This window comes from Balaenoptera physalus (assembly GCF_965194825.1).
Source record: "Balaenoptera physalus genome assembly, chromosome: 13".
In the NCBI taxonomy this organism is placed as follows: domain Eukaryota; kingdom Metazoa; phylum Chordata; class Mammalia; order Artiodactyla; family Balaenopteridae; genus Balaenoptera; species Balaenoptera physalus.
The window spans coordinates 61,701,638-61,717,627 of NC_138892.1; the positions used below are offsets into that span (position 1 = coordinate 61,701,638).

Here is a 15,990-nt window from a genome sequence, read left to right on the forward strand (position 1 = left end):
AAGCTAATTCTGTTCAGGGCATAGAAGACAAGGGAAGAAAGGTGCCCAGAGTTTTCACAGCAAAAGTGATATTTAAATTGTCTCAATGTAAACACACTGAAAACAAATAAAAGGAGGCTGATTATTACAGGCCAAGGGAACAGCAAAAATACAGGCAGCAAGAATAAAGGTATGAACATAAAGCGTGTATAGTGGTGTGTTGGGGCAGGGGAGATTGAGCAGGAAAAAGGGGTATGAGATATGAAGCAGAAAATCGTGACTAGAGATAGACTGGGACCAGACTGGAAAGTGTAGACTTTTCCTGAAAGCAAAGGATTTTACGCAGGGGTCTGGTGGCAAAGTGGAAGATGGATGACTGAGGCTCAGGGAGACTAGAAGAAGGGAGATCAGTTACAAGACCTAAGCAGTAGCCAGGGTGAGTACTAGGACAATGGAAATAAAAAAAAAGAGGGAGGGAATTCCCTGGAGGCCCAGTGGTTAGGACTCCACGCTTCCACTGCAGGGGGCCCCGGGTTCGATCCCTGGTCAAGAAACTAAGATCCTGCAAGCCGCTCGGCGAGACCAAAAAAAAAATCCATAACCCCCACCCCCCAAAAAATAGATAAATAAAAGAGGGAAAAAATTGGGATATACTGTATTTTTTTTTAATTTATTTATTTTTGGCTGTGTGGGGTCTTCGTTGCTGCGTGTGGGCTTTTCTCTAGTTGCAGCGAACGAGGGCTACTTTTTGTAGCAGTGCTCGGGCTTCTCATTGCGGTGGCTTCTCTTGTTGCAGAGTACGGGCTCTAGGCACGTGGGCTTCAGTAGTTGTGGCACGCGGGCTTCAGTAGTTGTGGTGCTCGGGCTTAGTTGCCCCGCGGCATGTGGGATCTTCCCAGACCAGGGCTCGAACCTGTGTCCCCTGCATTGGCAGGTGGATTCTTAACCACTGCGCCACCAGGGAAGTACCGAGATACACAGTATTGGTAATTGACAGGATTGGTAATCAAATGAATGTTGGTAGATGAAAGGCAGAATTAAAAGATGATTCTGAGGGGAATTCCCATTCCCTCGTGGTTCAGTGGTTAAGAATCCACCTTCCAATGCAAGGGACACAGGTTCGATCCCTGGTGGGGGGAACTAAGATCCCACATGCTGCGGGGCAACTAAGACTGGACGCTGCAACTACTCAATGCACAAGTTCTGGAACCCTTGCGCCACAACTAGAAAGAAGCCCACGAGTGCTGCAATGAAAGATCCCGCGTGCCGCAACTAAGACCCGATGCAGCCAAATAAATAAATATTTTAAAAAAGAGATGGTTCTGAGGTTTCAAGCATAAGTGATCAAGGAGTAGTAATACTGTTAAGTGAGCTGAGGAACACAAAGGATTATTTTCCTTTCTTACATGTTGAGTTTGAGTTATCTGTGGGACATCCAGATTAAAATGTCCACTAAGCAGGCTGCCAGGATGAGAAAAAAGTGAGGCATTTTGATTTGGGAGTCATCAAAATGTATGTAATAGATAAAGAATGGATGCAACTTGTTTAGGGGTGAAGAGTAAGGAAAGGATCCAGGATGGGGAACAGCAGTATTTCAGGGACAGAGGAAGAAGTGGCTATGAAGGAGACTAAAACAAATAGAAAGGTTGAAGGAAAGCCAGAAGTGCCTCAGTTTCACACTCAGTGGGAAGAAAGCACTAAGGCACACACTGTTGCAAAGAGGTCTAAGAGGCTGAAAGACCACCCGAGCAGGCAACCAGGGCGCTGGTATTGATAAGAAAAAATTTGGTAAACGATAGGTGCTTAACAAAGTGGACTGAGAGGTGAATAAAAGAGAAAAATTAAATGTAAACTACTTTCACTAACTTTGGAAATGTTAAGAATCAGATCAGCAGCTTGAAGAGGAAGCACAGGTTTTTCAAAATGGGGGGTGGGGATCAGGGAGGCAGATTTTAACATGTTCATAGGCTGATAAAAGGGGACCCAGGAGAGACTGAAGATAAAAGGAGAAAATACTATCAAAACAAAGAACAAAAAGAAGTTAAAGAAAACAAGGTTGGGAGCACAAGTGGCAGGGTTCGCCTTGCAAAGGAAAAATATTTCTCTCAGGAGAGAGAAGGGGGTAAACTGGCACTGGTGAGTACCTAGATGTTTGTTAGAGAGAAGAGAGGGAGGTCTGAGGAAATTGATGCTTCTGTTTCATGAAATAGGAAGCAAATCACCTGCTGAAAACTGGGGTCAGGATTGGGAAATTTGCAATTAATGGTATGTCTCACTCACCAGACTATGAAGTACTTGATAGCAGGACTTGTCTTATTTCATTTTTTATCCTCAACCTAGCACATAGTAAGGGCTCAATAAATGTTTACTGACTGAATAGCTGGCACAACTATTAAAGGCCCACTTAAGGCTCCAAAGCCAAAAAATAAACACTCCCCCCCAAAAAAACCTCCAATAAAGTCAAATATTAAAATGTTATATTGCTAATGGCTACATAAGGAAATCAATTGGCTGGCTGAGTGATTGACAAAACTGACATAGGGAATCAAATGACCAAAAATAATCAAGAATGCTGGTAGCTATATATAAACAGGCAACCAAGGATTCTTAGATAGGTAGGAAGGGAAGTAAAGGTATAGGCTGATGGGAAATGGGAAAGGCTGTCAAAATAACTTCAATTTCAGCTTCAAGGGGCCATAATCCAGATTCGATCATTTTAGACACAGGTTGGTATTAACTGAACGTAAAATATGTTGGAGCTAGATCTTGGTTTCTAAATACCATTCTCCAATAAAAAGAACAAAGTCTCCTTGGAGAAATGGCTGATCTAGGGCTGGGGCAGGGAAAATACAACATGAGCCTGAAGCACCTTGTGTATCAGAAAGTAAGAAAGTGCTCAGAAAAATAAACGGATGTAGACATATCAAGGGGACACAGAAGTCAACTTGAAAGCACTCCCAATGTCCAAAGCTGGGACAATTCCATCAAAATAGTGTATAATTGGATTATAACAACCCACCTATAAAATAAATATACGTGAGTACATGCTAGTTTAAATTAATGGAGAAGAGACAGTTTCCTCACAGAAGCTTAATTCCCACCAACCCCATTAAGGGTGGCCTAGACTTACTTCCAAATAGGGAAAGAGAAACAGTGGAGAAAGCAAGCAAACACTACCTTAACCAGGTGCTGAAGGTTTTATCATCAGTAATGTCACGTGGTTATCACATACTCCTTGATAGGATGTGATGAGAAGGGCATTTCACCTGTGTGGGTATTTTTTTTTAAAAAACCTGTAAGCTCAGTCTAATAATGAGAAAAAAATCAGACAAATTCAGACTGGGGGATATTCTACAGGACATGGCCAGTACTCCCAAAGACTGTCAAGGCCATGAAGAACAAGAAAAGACTAAGAAACTGTCACAGAGAAGACTAGGGAGACATATCAACTAAATGCAACATGGTATCCTGCAATAGACCCTGGAACAGAAAAAGGCCAACAATGGATGAAGCCCATAAAGCCTGGGATTTAGCTAAAGTAATGTACCAGTGTCAGTTTCTTAATTTTGACAATGTACCATGACAATGTTAACAATGGAGAAAACTAGGGAAGGGGCATATAGAAACCCTCTGTACCATCTTTGCAACTTTACTTTGAATTTAAAAGTATTTCAAATAAAAAGCTGAATTAAAAAGAAGTTGGGCCTGCCCCTGTTCCTCTGGGTCCTCCACATTTCTATGTAGTCGTGGCACACTGATTTGGTCATGAAACTCTTTACCCAGGAGTTAACTGTAGGACAACTGCACTGATTAACATGTATGTAACAACAGTGTAGCTTGGAAACCTTTGTTGGGTTTAGTATATGAAGTTATAACCATATTCTCCCCATTCCCAACCCTCTCAACACACCAGAGACATGGCTTTTTATTAAAAAAACTTTTTTTAATTGGTTTACAAAGGAGCTACAGACTACATTGAACTAATCTTTGTACAAAAAGGCAAAAAAAAAAAAAAAAAAAAAAGCCCCAAAACACCCAGAGACAAAAGGTAGGGGGAGAGACAAGAAAGGAAGATACAAAAGAGCAGGAAGAAACTAAGACAAGAGATTAGCATCATACATACACAAGATCAAGGGGAAAAAAGAGCAAGAAAGATGAGAGAGCATTTAAAAGTTATTTCCCCACACAGCCCCGGTGATAATCGGATTGGAACCAACAACAAACACAGCATGAGGTTATTAAGAGATTTAAAAAAGGCAACAGTGGTATGGAGACTGGTTATTGCCAGTGTTAAGAGAGAGAGAAATAAACTTGTTTTAGGCACCAGAGACTGGAGCACTGCCCCTCCCTCCCAGAGGAGGAGACTCGGGAAGAGGAAGCAGGCCCTGGAGCAGCTGCCATTGGTGTGTGTAGACGTGGTCTCCTCAGGTCAACCTCAGCATGTTTTCCCAAAATCTTTGTGCCCTAGACTCTAGGTGAAAGCTATGGGATGCCACTGGGAGAAAGGGGTGATCAGAAATATGAAGACTTGCCCTTGTGCACACTGTTCAAGAGCAGCTGCTGGGAAAGTGGGGGCCTGGGTAGAGAATCCCATTCCTCTGTGGAGAAGGCACAGTGTGATTCCTGAAGGTGAGAAAGAGGAAAACACACACCCCAGGAGAGGTATCAACAAGGTCCTCACCACAGGCAGCCTCAGCCCCTTATGTTATGCTTTTTTCCAGATACTGAAGGGAGCTGAGGGACAATCACCATGCCTCTTCTTGCTCAGCAGGGACATGGAAGGCTGGGCTTGTTTGATAATGAGGAAAGGAGAAAATGGGACAAAATACTCTTTTCCCTCAAATGAACATTGGGGAGGAAATCTTTTTGGGTTCGGGGAAGTCAAATTAGAGAAGAGCTAGGAGGGGAATAAAGCCAGGGACTCCCATTTTGTTCCCTTTCCCAGACTCCAATCTAAGGCAAGTGAGCTAAATCTGGAAGAGGGAGTAGGAATTTAAGCTTAAGGCTGCTTACTGTCCTCCTGGGGGCTGGTGTTTAGGGAAGGCAGACAAAGAAAAGAAACAGGTCAACCTCAAAGCTGGTCTGCTCATCCTCCTAGATGAGGTCTGTACCCCAGGAGTAGAGCCAAGAGAGGCACCAGAGAGCACACAGGCTCCTAAACAAAAGTAATAACCTACCCATACTTTATCAGCAGTTTTCAAAAGCAATGTTTTCCGGGACTGGAGAAGTGCCATATCCTCCTCCCTTTCCCCAAAGCTACTGCTGCCACCTTTCATCCTTGCACATAAGTTACTGGCTCTCTTCTAAGGGAGATGAAACTCTGAGATTTCACATTTCTCCTCCCAACTCCAAGAGGCTACTCAGCTTTGAATAGGGGAAAGGAGAGTTATGCAAAGGGCCCCTCACTTGAGGCAGCTAGACTATCCTCATTTCCTTGGTACCTGGATCAGAACTCCTTTGATCTGATCCCAAGGTCCAAAAGGCATCAGGGTACTTACAATTGAATGAAAACTTTAAGTAACTAGCACCAGGGCTCCCCCAAAGCACAAGAGGGGCCTGATTAATACCCTCAGAAGAACCCCTCAAAAGGTATATAAATTTATTGCGTCCTAGCAAAGATCTGCAGCTTCCAGTATTCACACAATGTGAAGATATTAACAATACAAAATATATTCTGAAGTCAAACATCTGCAGTTCATAGTGCTTTCTCAGATTTGTTAAAAAAATACAATGCTTAGTTTCCTATATAGGATATACAAAAGCAAAAAATATATATATGTATATAGTAGAAATAAAATCAATCAGCCATAGTAATTTACAGCCTTTGTCTCTAACCCTCCCCCAATCATAATCTTTACACCACACTTCAGTCTATACTTTCTGGGATCAAGAGTTCTATCTATTCTGAACTCTGAGAAATGTCTGTTAAATTGCATTCTGCATAGCACCCACAAACAGAGTGCCAGCTGGGAAGTCCCTGAAGGAAGATGGTGTGGGTTGTTACTGCTCTGGGTAAAAAGTCAGACAGTCAAATGATAAGCAGATAAATGTGACTGGGCAACCTGAACGGACAAGGGAATAATATTACCACTCCTCTGGGCACCCCCCACCCCACAAGGTTTGGTCATTAAGAAGTTAAATAAAAAAGCAACTCTTGAAAAAAATTTAGAATCAATAGCCTGTCAGTTACATTAATTTCTTCTGGCAAAAAGTTCAGGGAAAGGGAGTTTCATCAATAAACTCCTGACTCAAGGAATGTGGGCTCCTAACTTCCTGTGGAAAAGACTGAGTGACTTACTGTTGCTGGGAGACAAAAGCAGAAGCTGCTTCAGTTTTAGGGCCAAACAAGATACTGGATCTGGAGCTTCCTTGGTGAGAAGAAAATAGGGCAAGTGGAAAGAACTGGATATAAATTCACTCATGCTAATGAATGGAGTTGAGGGTAAACCAGCATTCCATTCCAGAGAAAAACATCATCAAATAACCTTCTAAAAGCTTGTAGGCTTCAGCATCATTAAGCTAGTTTATATCTAATAACTTCATACTGGGGAAGATTCCATTCCTTGAAATCTCTAGCGAATACTCACACTTCAGTGAGTTATCCTGCCCCTTTCCTCCAGAAGATGCCTATGAACATGATTACAGACATAAAATAACAGGTTCTGAGTTCTGCCTTTCAGAGGGGACAAAGGGTGCGATAAGTGGCTGGGCATGGGTAACTTTTACTTCAGTATTAATAGAATTTGATCTGGGGAGAAGTTCCTTGCAATACTTCCTGTGTTAAAAACAGTATTAAGTCTGCAGAGAAAGGACGAAATGGAGTAAACTTTTGTTTAGATTAAGTTATTGTATTTCAGGTTAAACAACAACACAAACTTACCCAAACCCTAATTTGGATAGATTTTATATAAAATATATAGTAGAATTATAGCATCATCTATTTGTAGTCAAGGTAAATAGATTCATGAAAGGAACTAGGACTCTGCTATAGATCTGGATGTTGGTTTCACTTTCAAACACAAAAATAGTTTCTTCTTTTAAAAGTGCAGTAGAATATCCCCCATTCATAATTGTAACTAATTTAGCAAAAGCAAAGAAATGACCTCAGGAACATACCCAGGTTTTAAGATAGATTTCTAGGTAATGGGCCTGAAAGGCATTTGATCTGAATTTGATTTATTTTCCAACAATTTCAAATATTAATTTCTCATCTGCGTGTAGATATATACAGGCACAAACACACATTCACACACAGTCATACACAAACACTTCACTTTCTATCAGATTAGGGTAATTTTTTATTGCAGGTCTCTTATAGTATTGGCTAACAGAAAACCTATCCCCAACCTAACAGATTACACACATACACACAGCCATTTCCACACTTCCTCACAGTGAAAAGCTCTCTGACAAGATACCAGAAGGTCGAGAGAGACAATGTTTTAATGGCTGGGCCTTGAGGACAACTCTGGTTGCATTTAAATCTCAGTGCCAAATGCACTAAGAGTTCCCTGCCGCTATAATTTTTGGATCAGTCTCTTCAGCAATCAGGCCACGGAGAAAGCAGGGTGGTTTTTCCTGATCTCTCCTATAAACCACAGTGGTAAGACAAGATTTCTTTTTGTTCTGGGCTATCATTCCCGTGATCGTGTGTGCTTCCTTTCCCCTTAGGAACCACCCAAGGAAGAGTTAAGGGAAAAGATCAAAGAACCACTGCCTTGCCACTGGTCCATGCTCTGGAGTTTTGCAGAATGGAAACCCAGAACAGGTTCATTGGCTGATGCTCCTTAATAACACAATGGGAAAGAAACTACTGGGGATGTTCAAAAGAGGAAGTGTATTTCCTTTCAGAATGTGAACTCAGAAGCCCACACGTCAAAGCTGAGAGCTACCTTGGAAGACAGTTGTACAAAGGTCCAAATAATCCACTAACTCCTGAACTGGACTACTTGAGTCACTTCCGCTTCTCAGCACATCATTTTCCTATTGAAAGCCCCTACCTATTATTTGACCATCTTTTCACAGTTTATATAAACTGATCCCAGATTATAACCTTCAAAGGGTCTCTTGTACAATTCCATAGAAGGACTTCTGATTCTTGATGCTTAGAGCAGCTAATGAAGAGAGAGGTGCCTTTGACTCTCCAGCGCCAAGAGGGTGCCTGCGTCAGTAGTATTTTGAACACTCTCTTCACAGCTACCTCAAGCATTCGCCTGAGCTTCAAGGCTTCTCTATTCTGCTGCTGGGACTAAGGACTTTAAAAGAATGACAGAAGTGCCTCATCCAGGGACCACTACCAAAAACAAAGCATGAAGTGATCAGGTGAGAGAAGGGGAGACAGAAATGGTTGAGTCAAGGAAGGAGTGCAAGAAGCTGATCCCAAATTAAAAGACAAAATTAAGAAAGGAAAACATTATGTATGTATATATAAACTAAAAGCAGAGCATATAAATGCTTAATCTGGTGGGAAGCCAAGACAACATCTATAGAAAATCTTGATGTGTCACAACAAGGCTCAGCCATAAGGAAATAAGGCAATATAAAAAAAAATGACCAAGTTATTTTGGTCACAGAATGGTCTCCTTCCTCCTCCCAGCCAACCCCTGCAAATGCATCTCTATATATCTTTTATATATATATATATATATATAATATAGAATCTGTTTTTTGTTAAAAAGTATTTCAATGATCATATATATTTATCAAGGCATGATGGCTTTAGGAAAGGGGGGGGATCCATCATGGGGGAGCTGAGAAGGGAAATGCAGGAAGTGGAGGCTGGGGTAAGAAGTGTTAAGAAACTGTTTGGGGTCAAACAAATGCTCATCAAAGGGTGGCACCAACAGAATTTTCACTAATGTTTCCCACTTCAAGGAGGTACTGATGATACAGGTGGATGCCAGGACCCCATCTCTTCTCTTGTATCCCTCCCCCAATTCTTCCCACCACCATGCATTTTTAATGCCTCATGGCTCTCTCTCCCACATGTCTCTTGGACCCATGCTACCTTGCATCCCAGGGTTGATGGGTATGGCCCATATGTCTCTGGCCCCGGGTGCCTGATCTCAGAAGCCATTGCCACTGATATTAATGGACTGCAGATCTGCCACCTGCATGACGTTGATGCCACTGTTGGCAAGACGGGCAATACCCTCTGGACAGATGGCCTCCATGGCTACCATGTTGGTGGTAATGAGGGCCGAAGGGGTGGCAGTGCCGCTGCCTTCTGAACCTGCCCCACTGTCCAGGGGCAAAGTGCCCACACTTAGGGCTACACCTGGGCCTCCCTTCTTATTCTGGTGGGTCTTAATATGTTTTGACAGGTGGTCACTCCTCATGAAGCGCTTGGGACACTCAGGGCAGGCAAATTTCTTCTCACCTAGGTAAAGGAAGAGAAAGAAGATGAGAAACTCACATCTCAGGAAGTAGTGGTACCTTGTCCAATTCACTGCTTTCAAACTATATAAGGCAGAATAAAGCTAGTCCTAGAAGGTGATTACAAACAAGAAAAACCTGGTGACTATCTTTTGCCTTTTGGGGCAACAAAAAGTAAATAAAGGCTGGGGAGTACTCAGAAAGGAAGGAGTATAGCAGAAAAGTAAGGCAGGACCTTCAAAATCCCACTCAAAAGCTAGCTCCTTCCTTCTTAAGGGTTTTCCAGATTAACTCCAATTCCATTTATGATCCATACATTCAGTTTCAAACATAAGTTGCTCAGAAATTTTAGTTATTCCATAGGTATATTTTGTGTATTTTTCTTTTTTTGACTTGAAATGTTAGAAATTTCTTTATTATTACTCAATAAGCACCAGCTTAATACTGCGGAAATTTCAAATCACTCCCCAACCCCAAATTCTTGATAAAGAGCTCTTTTAGTAAAGACACGCTCTCTTCTCTCCTCTGTATAAAACTTTACAAAATAAAGGCAAAGAACTGTGTACATCTTGCTGTAAATGCTGCCCATAGCTGTGGAGGCAGTGTCTGCCCAAGGCTCCCTTTACGGTCCAGGTCCTGAAAGACTCTTGTTCATGAACTGTCTCTTCGCAAAGCGAGTCCACCACTTGCTGGGTTTATCATCCTGAGGGTCAAAAACTTTCTCACAAAGTCTCAGTCCAGTCTCTTGCCTCAGCTGTTGTAAGTAGGCCCTCATCACTTCATCTTCCTGTTTGTTTGCAGGTTTGGCGTAAATTGCATTAAGTGGAAAACCAGGCTCTCCAGGAATGGGAAAATTAGTGATTCCCAGTGTATACATTTCTTTCTCGCCTTGGCTTTTAGAATTGCAATTTTCTGAGTTTCTTTAGACACTCAGAAATGTAGAGAGTTATATATATCAAGATCCTATCAGCTTCATTCTTAATTTCATAGTTTTTGAAGAAGACATTGGCCTTGAAGTAATAGATAGCTTCATCCACAATATCTGTATCTTTTGTCTCTCTAGGAGTGGGTCCTTTGAACTGACTTCTGATAGGCAACAGTGCCATGTTTCCAATGAGTGTGGTGTCAGGGTCCATGAGGGAAGAGTGGTAAGCCGGCATCTTGAAGGCACCCAGGTTTCAACCCCAATGAGGAGGATCGGGTTAGAGCACGGCGCTATTTTGTGTCTTTTTATTCTGGTCTATTACTACCTCTCCCTTCCCCAAGTTCCTGCTCACCTGTGTGTGTGCGTTTGTGCCTCTGTAACTCGTCCGAACGTGTGAAGCGCTTCCCACAGTATGACCAGGTACACATGAATGGCCTCTCGCCTGTATGCCAGCGCAAGTGTGCCCGTAGGTGTGAGGTCTTGCCATATACTTTGCCACAGCCTTGCATGTGGCAAATGTGCTGTTTCTTCTTGCCAGGATCCCCAGAGCCCCTGGAAGAGAGAACACAACTATTCATCATTCATTCTAGAGACAAAAATTAAAGAATCACAAAGTATCCATCATAATTACTGGATCCACTCAAAACTAATCCAAAATTTTATTTAAAAAAAAAGAAGCCCTCTTTAGTATCAAAAGATAAACCTTTAGTTGATTCGGATGTTTGATGTTTGAAGAGATAATCATTCTCAAGGTGACTTGTGAAATGTGAGAGGCATTTTCTTATATTTTTTGGAAGTTAAGTCTCAATACAAGCATTTTCCATGAGAACTACTGTGAATATGGTGACATGGTGATATTTTTGGCTGGGAACTTACTTAATGAACAAAGCGTCTCTCCATTTAAGCACCTGGTGGAGAACTTTAAAGAAAACATAATATTTTACAACTATAGAACTTTTCTCCTAGAATAAAGGTCAAGAGCCAAATACTAAAGATTAAAAGCTGAAAAGAGGGCTTCCCTGGTGGCACACTGGTTAAGAATCCACCTGCCAATGCAGGGGACACGGGTTCGAGCCCTGGTCCAGGAAGATCCCACATGCCGCAGAGGAACTAAACCCGTGTGCCACAACTACTGAGCCTGTGCTCTACAGCCCACAAGCCACAACTACTGAAGCCCATGTACTGAGAGCCCGTGCTCCGCAACAAGAGAATCCACTGCTATGAGAAGCCCACGCACCACAATGAAGAGTAGCCCCTGCTCACTGCAACTAGGGAAAGCCTGCGCAGCAACCAAGACCCAAGGCAGCCAAAAATAATTTAAAAAAAACCAAAAACTGAAAAGACAGAGCAATATCAGAGACTTCAGTGGAAAAGGATGATGGGATGGATAAAAGTTAAAAGAGAGGAAATAAGGATCCTAACTAATTCAAGGTATGTAAAAAAAAATATTCCCTATATGGAGCAAATCCTAAGCTCCTCTCAGGAAATCAGTTCTGAAATGTTTTTGCCAAACCAATTTGTACCATGTGTGAACCATTAGTGGGCACTGGGGAGATTTCCAAGAGGGATTTTTCTTGGGTTTTAACAGCACATATTAGTGGGGCAGGGGGAGGGGGGAACCAACCATAACAGAAATGAAATCATACTGAGGTAGAAATCACAGAATTTCCTTCAAAAACTTAAATCCACTTTAAGCTTTGTGAGAGGGAAACTCTATTGTACTCAAGTGTTTCTGATTCAGGTTTTTCCTGTAATATAGGGTAACCTACAAAGAATTCAAATTATTTTTTGTTTTGGTACATTTATTTTTGTGTTTATTTTTAATGGAACAAAACTTTAACAGATTTTTTTCAAAGGCATTTAAAAAACTATGTGACTTTTGGGCTTCCCTGATAGTGCAGTGGTTAAGAATCCACCTGCCATTGCAGGCGACACGGGTTCGAGCCCTGGTCCGGGAAGATCACACATGCCATGGAGCAACTAAGCCCGTGCACCACAACTACTGAAGCCGGCGTGCCTAGAGCCCGTGCTCTGCCACAAGAGAAGCCACTGCAATGAGAAGCCTGTGCACCACAACGAAGAGTAGCCCCCACTCGCCGCAACTAGAGAAAGCCCATGCACAGCAATGAAGACCCAACACAGCCAAAAATAAAACAAATTTATTAAAAAAAAAGACCCAATGCAGCCAATAAATAAATAAATTTATAAAAAACTATGTGACTTTCTATTCTCCTTCAAAATCAGTGACTTGAAAAAAAGAAAGTAACTTGGAACTCTCCAGAGATAATACTGAATAGCCAGTACACTAATGAGAAAATTCGTCAGAATTCTGTTCTGTAGGACATATTAGATTCCTTGATGGAAGAATTTTCTACCCAGAATAAGTATTTTTATCTATTTTGAGAGAAAAAAAGATTATGGAAAACTCATGATTTTTACACAGCCACTGTAAAAAATCATTACAGTAGGTATGTTTCTTTTTCTTTGCCAGGCTGTTTTATAAGCTATCTTGTTAGGGGACTTCCCTGGTGGCACAGTGGTTAAGAATCCGCCTGCGAATGCAAGGGACACGGGTTCGAGCCCTGGTCCGGGAAGATCCCACATGCAGCAGAGCAACTAAGCCCGTGCGTCACAACTACCGAGCCTGTGCTCTAGAGCCTGCGAGCCACAACTACTGAAGCCCGTGCACCTAGAGCCCATGCTCCTCAACAAGAGAAGCCACCGCAATGAGAAGCCTGTGCACCACAACAAAGAGTAAACCCCACTCGCCGCAACTAGAGAAAGCCCGCGTGCAGCAACGAAGACCCAACACAGCCAAAAATAAATAAATAAAATAAATAAATTTATTAAAAAAAAAAAAAAAGAGTTGAAAAGGATCAGAGCTGGAACCAAGACCTCATATACTGGAACCAAGACCCCATATATAATCTAATCAAATGCACTGTACTATCTCTGATCCCTTTGCAACACTGCCAACACTTAAAAATTAAAAAAAATAACCCTTTCTTTTTACCTCCAAGTCTATTAATTTTTCTTCTTTATACTCTTAAGAGATTGGCTGAGTCAACTTACCTTCCTTCACTATCTTTACAGTAGGGGCAGGTGCATGCTTCCCGCCGGGTCCTCCGACCAGCTTGGGGTTGGGGATCTGGGCTGTTCTCTCCTTCCTCTCCGCCTGTTGGGTCATCATGTATTCCATCACCACCAGCCCCATGGAGGCCAAGCTGAGCTCCATGATCACCTGAAATTAAGAGAGTAAAAGGGTCAAGGTGGGAAGTAGGGGAGGTCATCACAGCCGCAGGCATATCAGTGACACTTCACTTTTACAGCACCATTTCTTCAAAACTTTGAAGTCACATTCACTGATACTGCCCATACTTGAAATCTCAAGAATCAGAGTTGAAGAGACAAAGAGCCAATAAGTCTATGAAAACATGCTCATTCTCACTCAATTTTTAAAACGCAACTCTATTTATAATAGACTTGTAATTTTTCACCTACTAGTTTACAAAAAGTTAAAACTCTAATAATGCACAGAATTGGCAAGGATACAGGGAAACAGGCATTTTTATATACAGGTGGTGATAAATCAGTACAAACTTTTTTTTTTTTTTTTTGGCTGTGCCGTGCAGCTTGCAGGATATTAGTTCCCCAACCAGGGATTGAACTTTCGCCCTCAGCAGTGAAAGTGCGGAGTCCTAACCACTGGACCACCAGGGAATTTCCAGTACAACCTTTTTGAAGGCCCATTTGGCAATATTATTAAAAATTTAAGTGCACTTCTTCAAAGAAGTTTCACTTTGAATCAGCAATGTCCTATGGATATATTCATGAGTACATAAAGATATCTGACAGTAATGTTTTCTGTAGCTTTATAATAACAAAAAACTGGAAAAAATCAAAATGTACACCACTGAGGAACTAGTTAAGTAAATTACGATAAACTTATGCAATGGACTACTATACATGCATTAAAAAGAATGAGATAAAGTTATGTACTGTTATAGAAAGATGTACAACAAATCTTATTCATTCCCAGAACTAAAGTGCTATGGAACCAACCAAATGGAAGTGACTAAAAATAAGACTTTAAGGGATTCCAAACTAGAAAACATACAAAACTGGAAAGAGGAAACTTCCTAAAATGAGCAAAAAATTGTGCTGAATATTCAGTGGGAAATAGTACATGTACATTATACATTTTAACACAAAGAGAAAAGGAAAGAGCTGAGGTCAAAGTTAATTCTTTTTTTTTTTTCTTTTGGCCATGCTGCACAGCATGACAGAATCTTAGTTCCCCAACCAGGGATTGAACCCACGCCCCTTGCAGTGGAAGCACAGAGTCTTAACCACTGAACTGCCATGGAAGGTCCTCTAAGTTAATTCTGTGTAGCTAGATATACACCCCAGGAAAGTTTCGGTTTGGGATTGGATGCTTTTCAGAATGCTACAAAAGGAAGAAAATATCGTGCATACAATCTATTATGTTACTTGATGTCATTTCCTTTTAAAGATAAATTTGTGGACTTCCCTGGTGGCACAGTGGTTAAGAATCCACCTGCCAATGCAGGGGACACGGGTTCAATCCCTGGTCCGGAAAGATCCCACATGCTGTGGAGCAACTAAGCCCGTGCACCACAGTTACTGAGCCTGCCCTCTAGAGTCCGCGAGCCACAACTACTGAGCCCACGTGCCACAACTACTGAAGCCTGTGTGCCTAGAGCCTGTGCTCTGCAACAAGAGAACCCACCACAATGGGAAACCCATGCACTGCAATGAAGAGCAGCCCCTGCATGCCGCAACTAGAGAAAGCCCACGTGTAGCAACAGTCCCAACGCAGCCAAAAATAACTAAAATTATTTTTTAAAAAATAAATAAAAAATACAGATAAATCTGTCTGAATCACTATAATTTCTGTCCTGGTTAAATTAAAATAGATAAATGCTACAAAGCTCCAGGCTAGTGTTTCTCAAACTTTTTAAACTTGCAAGCCACAGTTAAAAAATATATATACGACACTGTGACCTAGTATATAAACATGTAACTGAAAGAAGTTTCACAAAAAATGCTTACCCTTATGATAAGCAGGGTATTCTGAAATTTTCTAGACTCTATTTAAATTTTGTTTCCTTAATGCTGGTCATGACCCAGTATATTGATTTTATGAGTTACTAATGGGTCACACTTGACATTTTCAAACACTGCTCTAGGCCAATAGACAGAAGCAATGTTTTAAAGGAATAGATAACATTCTTTTCAAGCTTTCAAATCTACTATCAATAAGCATTCACCTATGAAAGCACCTTGTAAATAAGTTAATGACTCTATCCATATTTAAGATTCCAATAAATGGAGAGTGTTGAAATGGCCAGCTTTGTTTTATCTATTTTATAAAGAAGGAAACTAAATAAATGGGGTAGGTCAGACTTAACATCTAGAAACCTAGGCTCTTGACTTTACTTCTGTACCTAATTTCAACTCTTTTCAGCTCATCAATGTAATTTTGAGTCACAATACCTAATAAGCAGCTCTCTTTGTACTTTCTTTCTCACTCTACCACTTCTAAGCACCAGCTTATTGCATTAAAATAAATTTAATTTGAATATTTTGAGATTTTCATGATACTGGCAGAACTAAAACTGGGGACTACTGGAGTACAGGTTAAGAACAAGTTTTTTTTGTTTGTTTGTTTGTTTTTTTTTAAAGCTTAC

General features: G+C 41.2%; 1 protein-coding gene and 1 pseudogene across 2 annotated transcripts in view; both read right to left on the reverse strand.

The window, feature by feature from the left end:
* Window positions 1–5,561: 5,561 nt before the first annotated feature.
* The window catches only part of SP1 (Sp1 transcription factor), a 43,796-nt gene continuing 33,367 nt past the window's right edge, over window positions 5,562–15,990 (reverse strand). Inside the window, exons 4-6 of the mRNA XM_082422291.1 lie at window positions 13,352–13,520; window positions 10,632–10,831; window positions 5,562–9,358 (exon numbers count right to left, since the gene is read on the reverse strand). Coding sequence (XP_082278417.1) covers window positions 9,045–9,358; window positions 10,632–10,831; window positions 13,352–13,520 — 683 coding nt within the window. The 3' untranslated portion in view covers window positions 5,562–9,044. The remainder of the gene's footprint in view (window positions 9,359–10,631; window positions 10,832–13,351; window positions 13,521–15,990) is intronic.
* On the reverse strand, window positions 9,406–10,606 carry LOC309641815 (actin-related protein 2/3 complex subunit 3 pseudogene; annotated as a pseudogene). Its single transcript has one exon. The product of its transcript is annotated as an actin-related protein 2/3 complex subunit 3 pseudogene (transcript).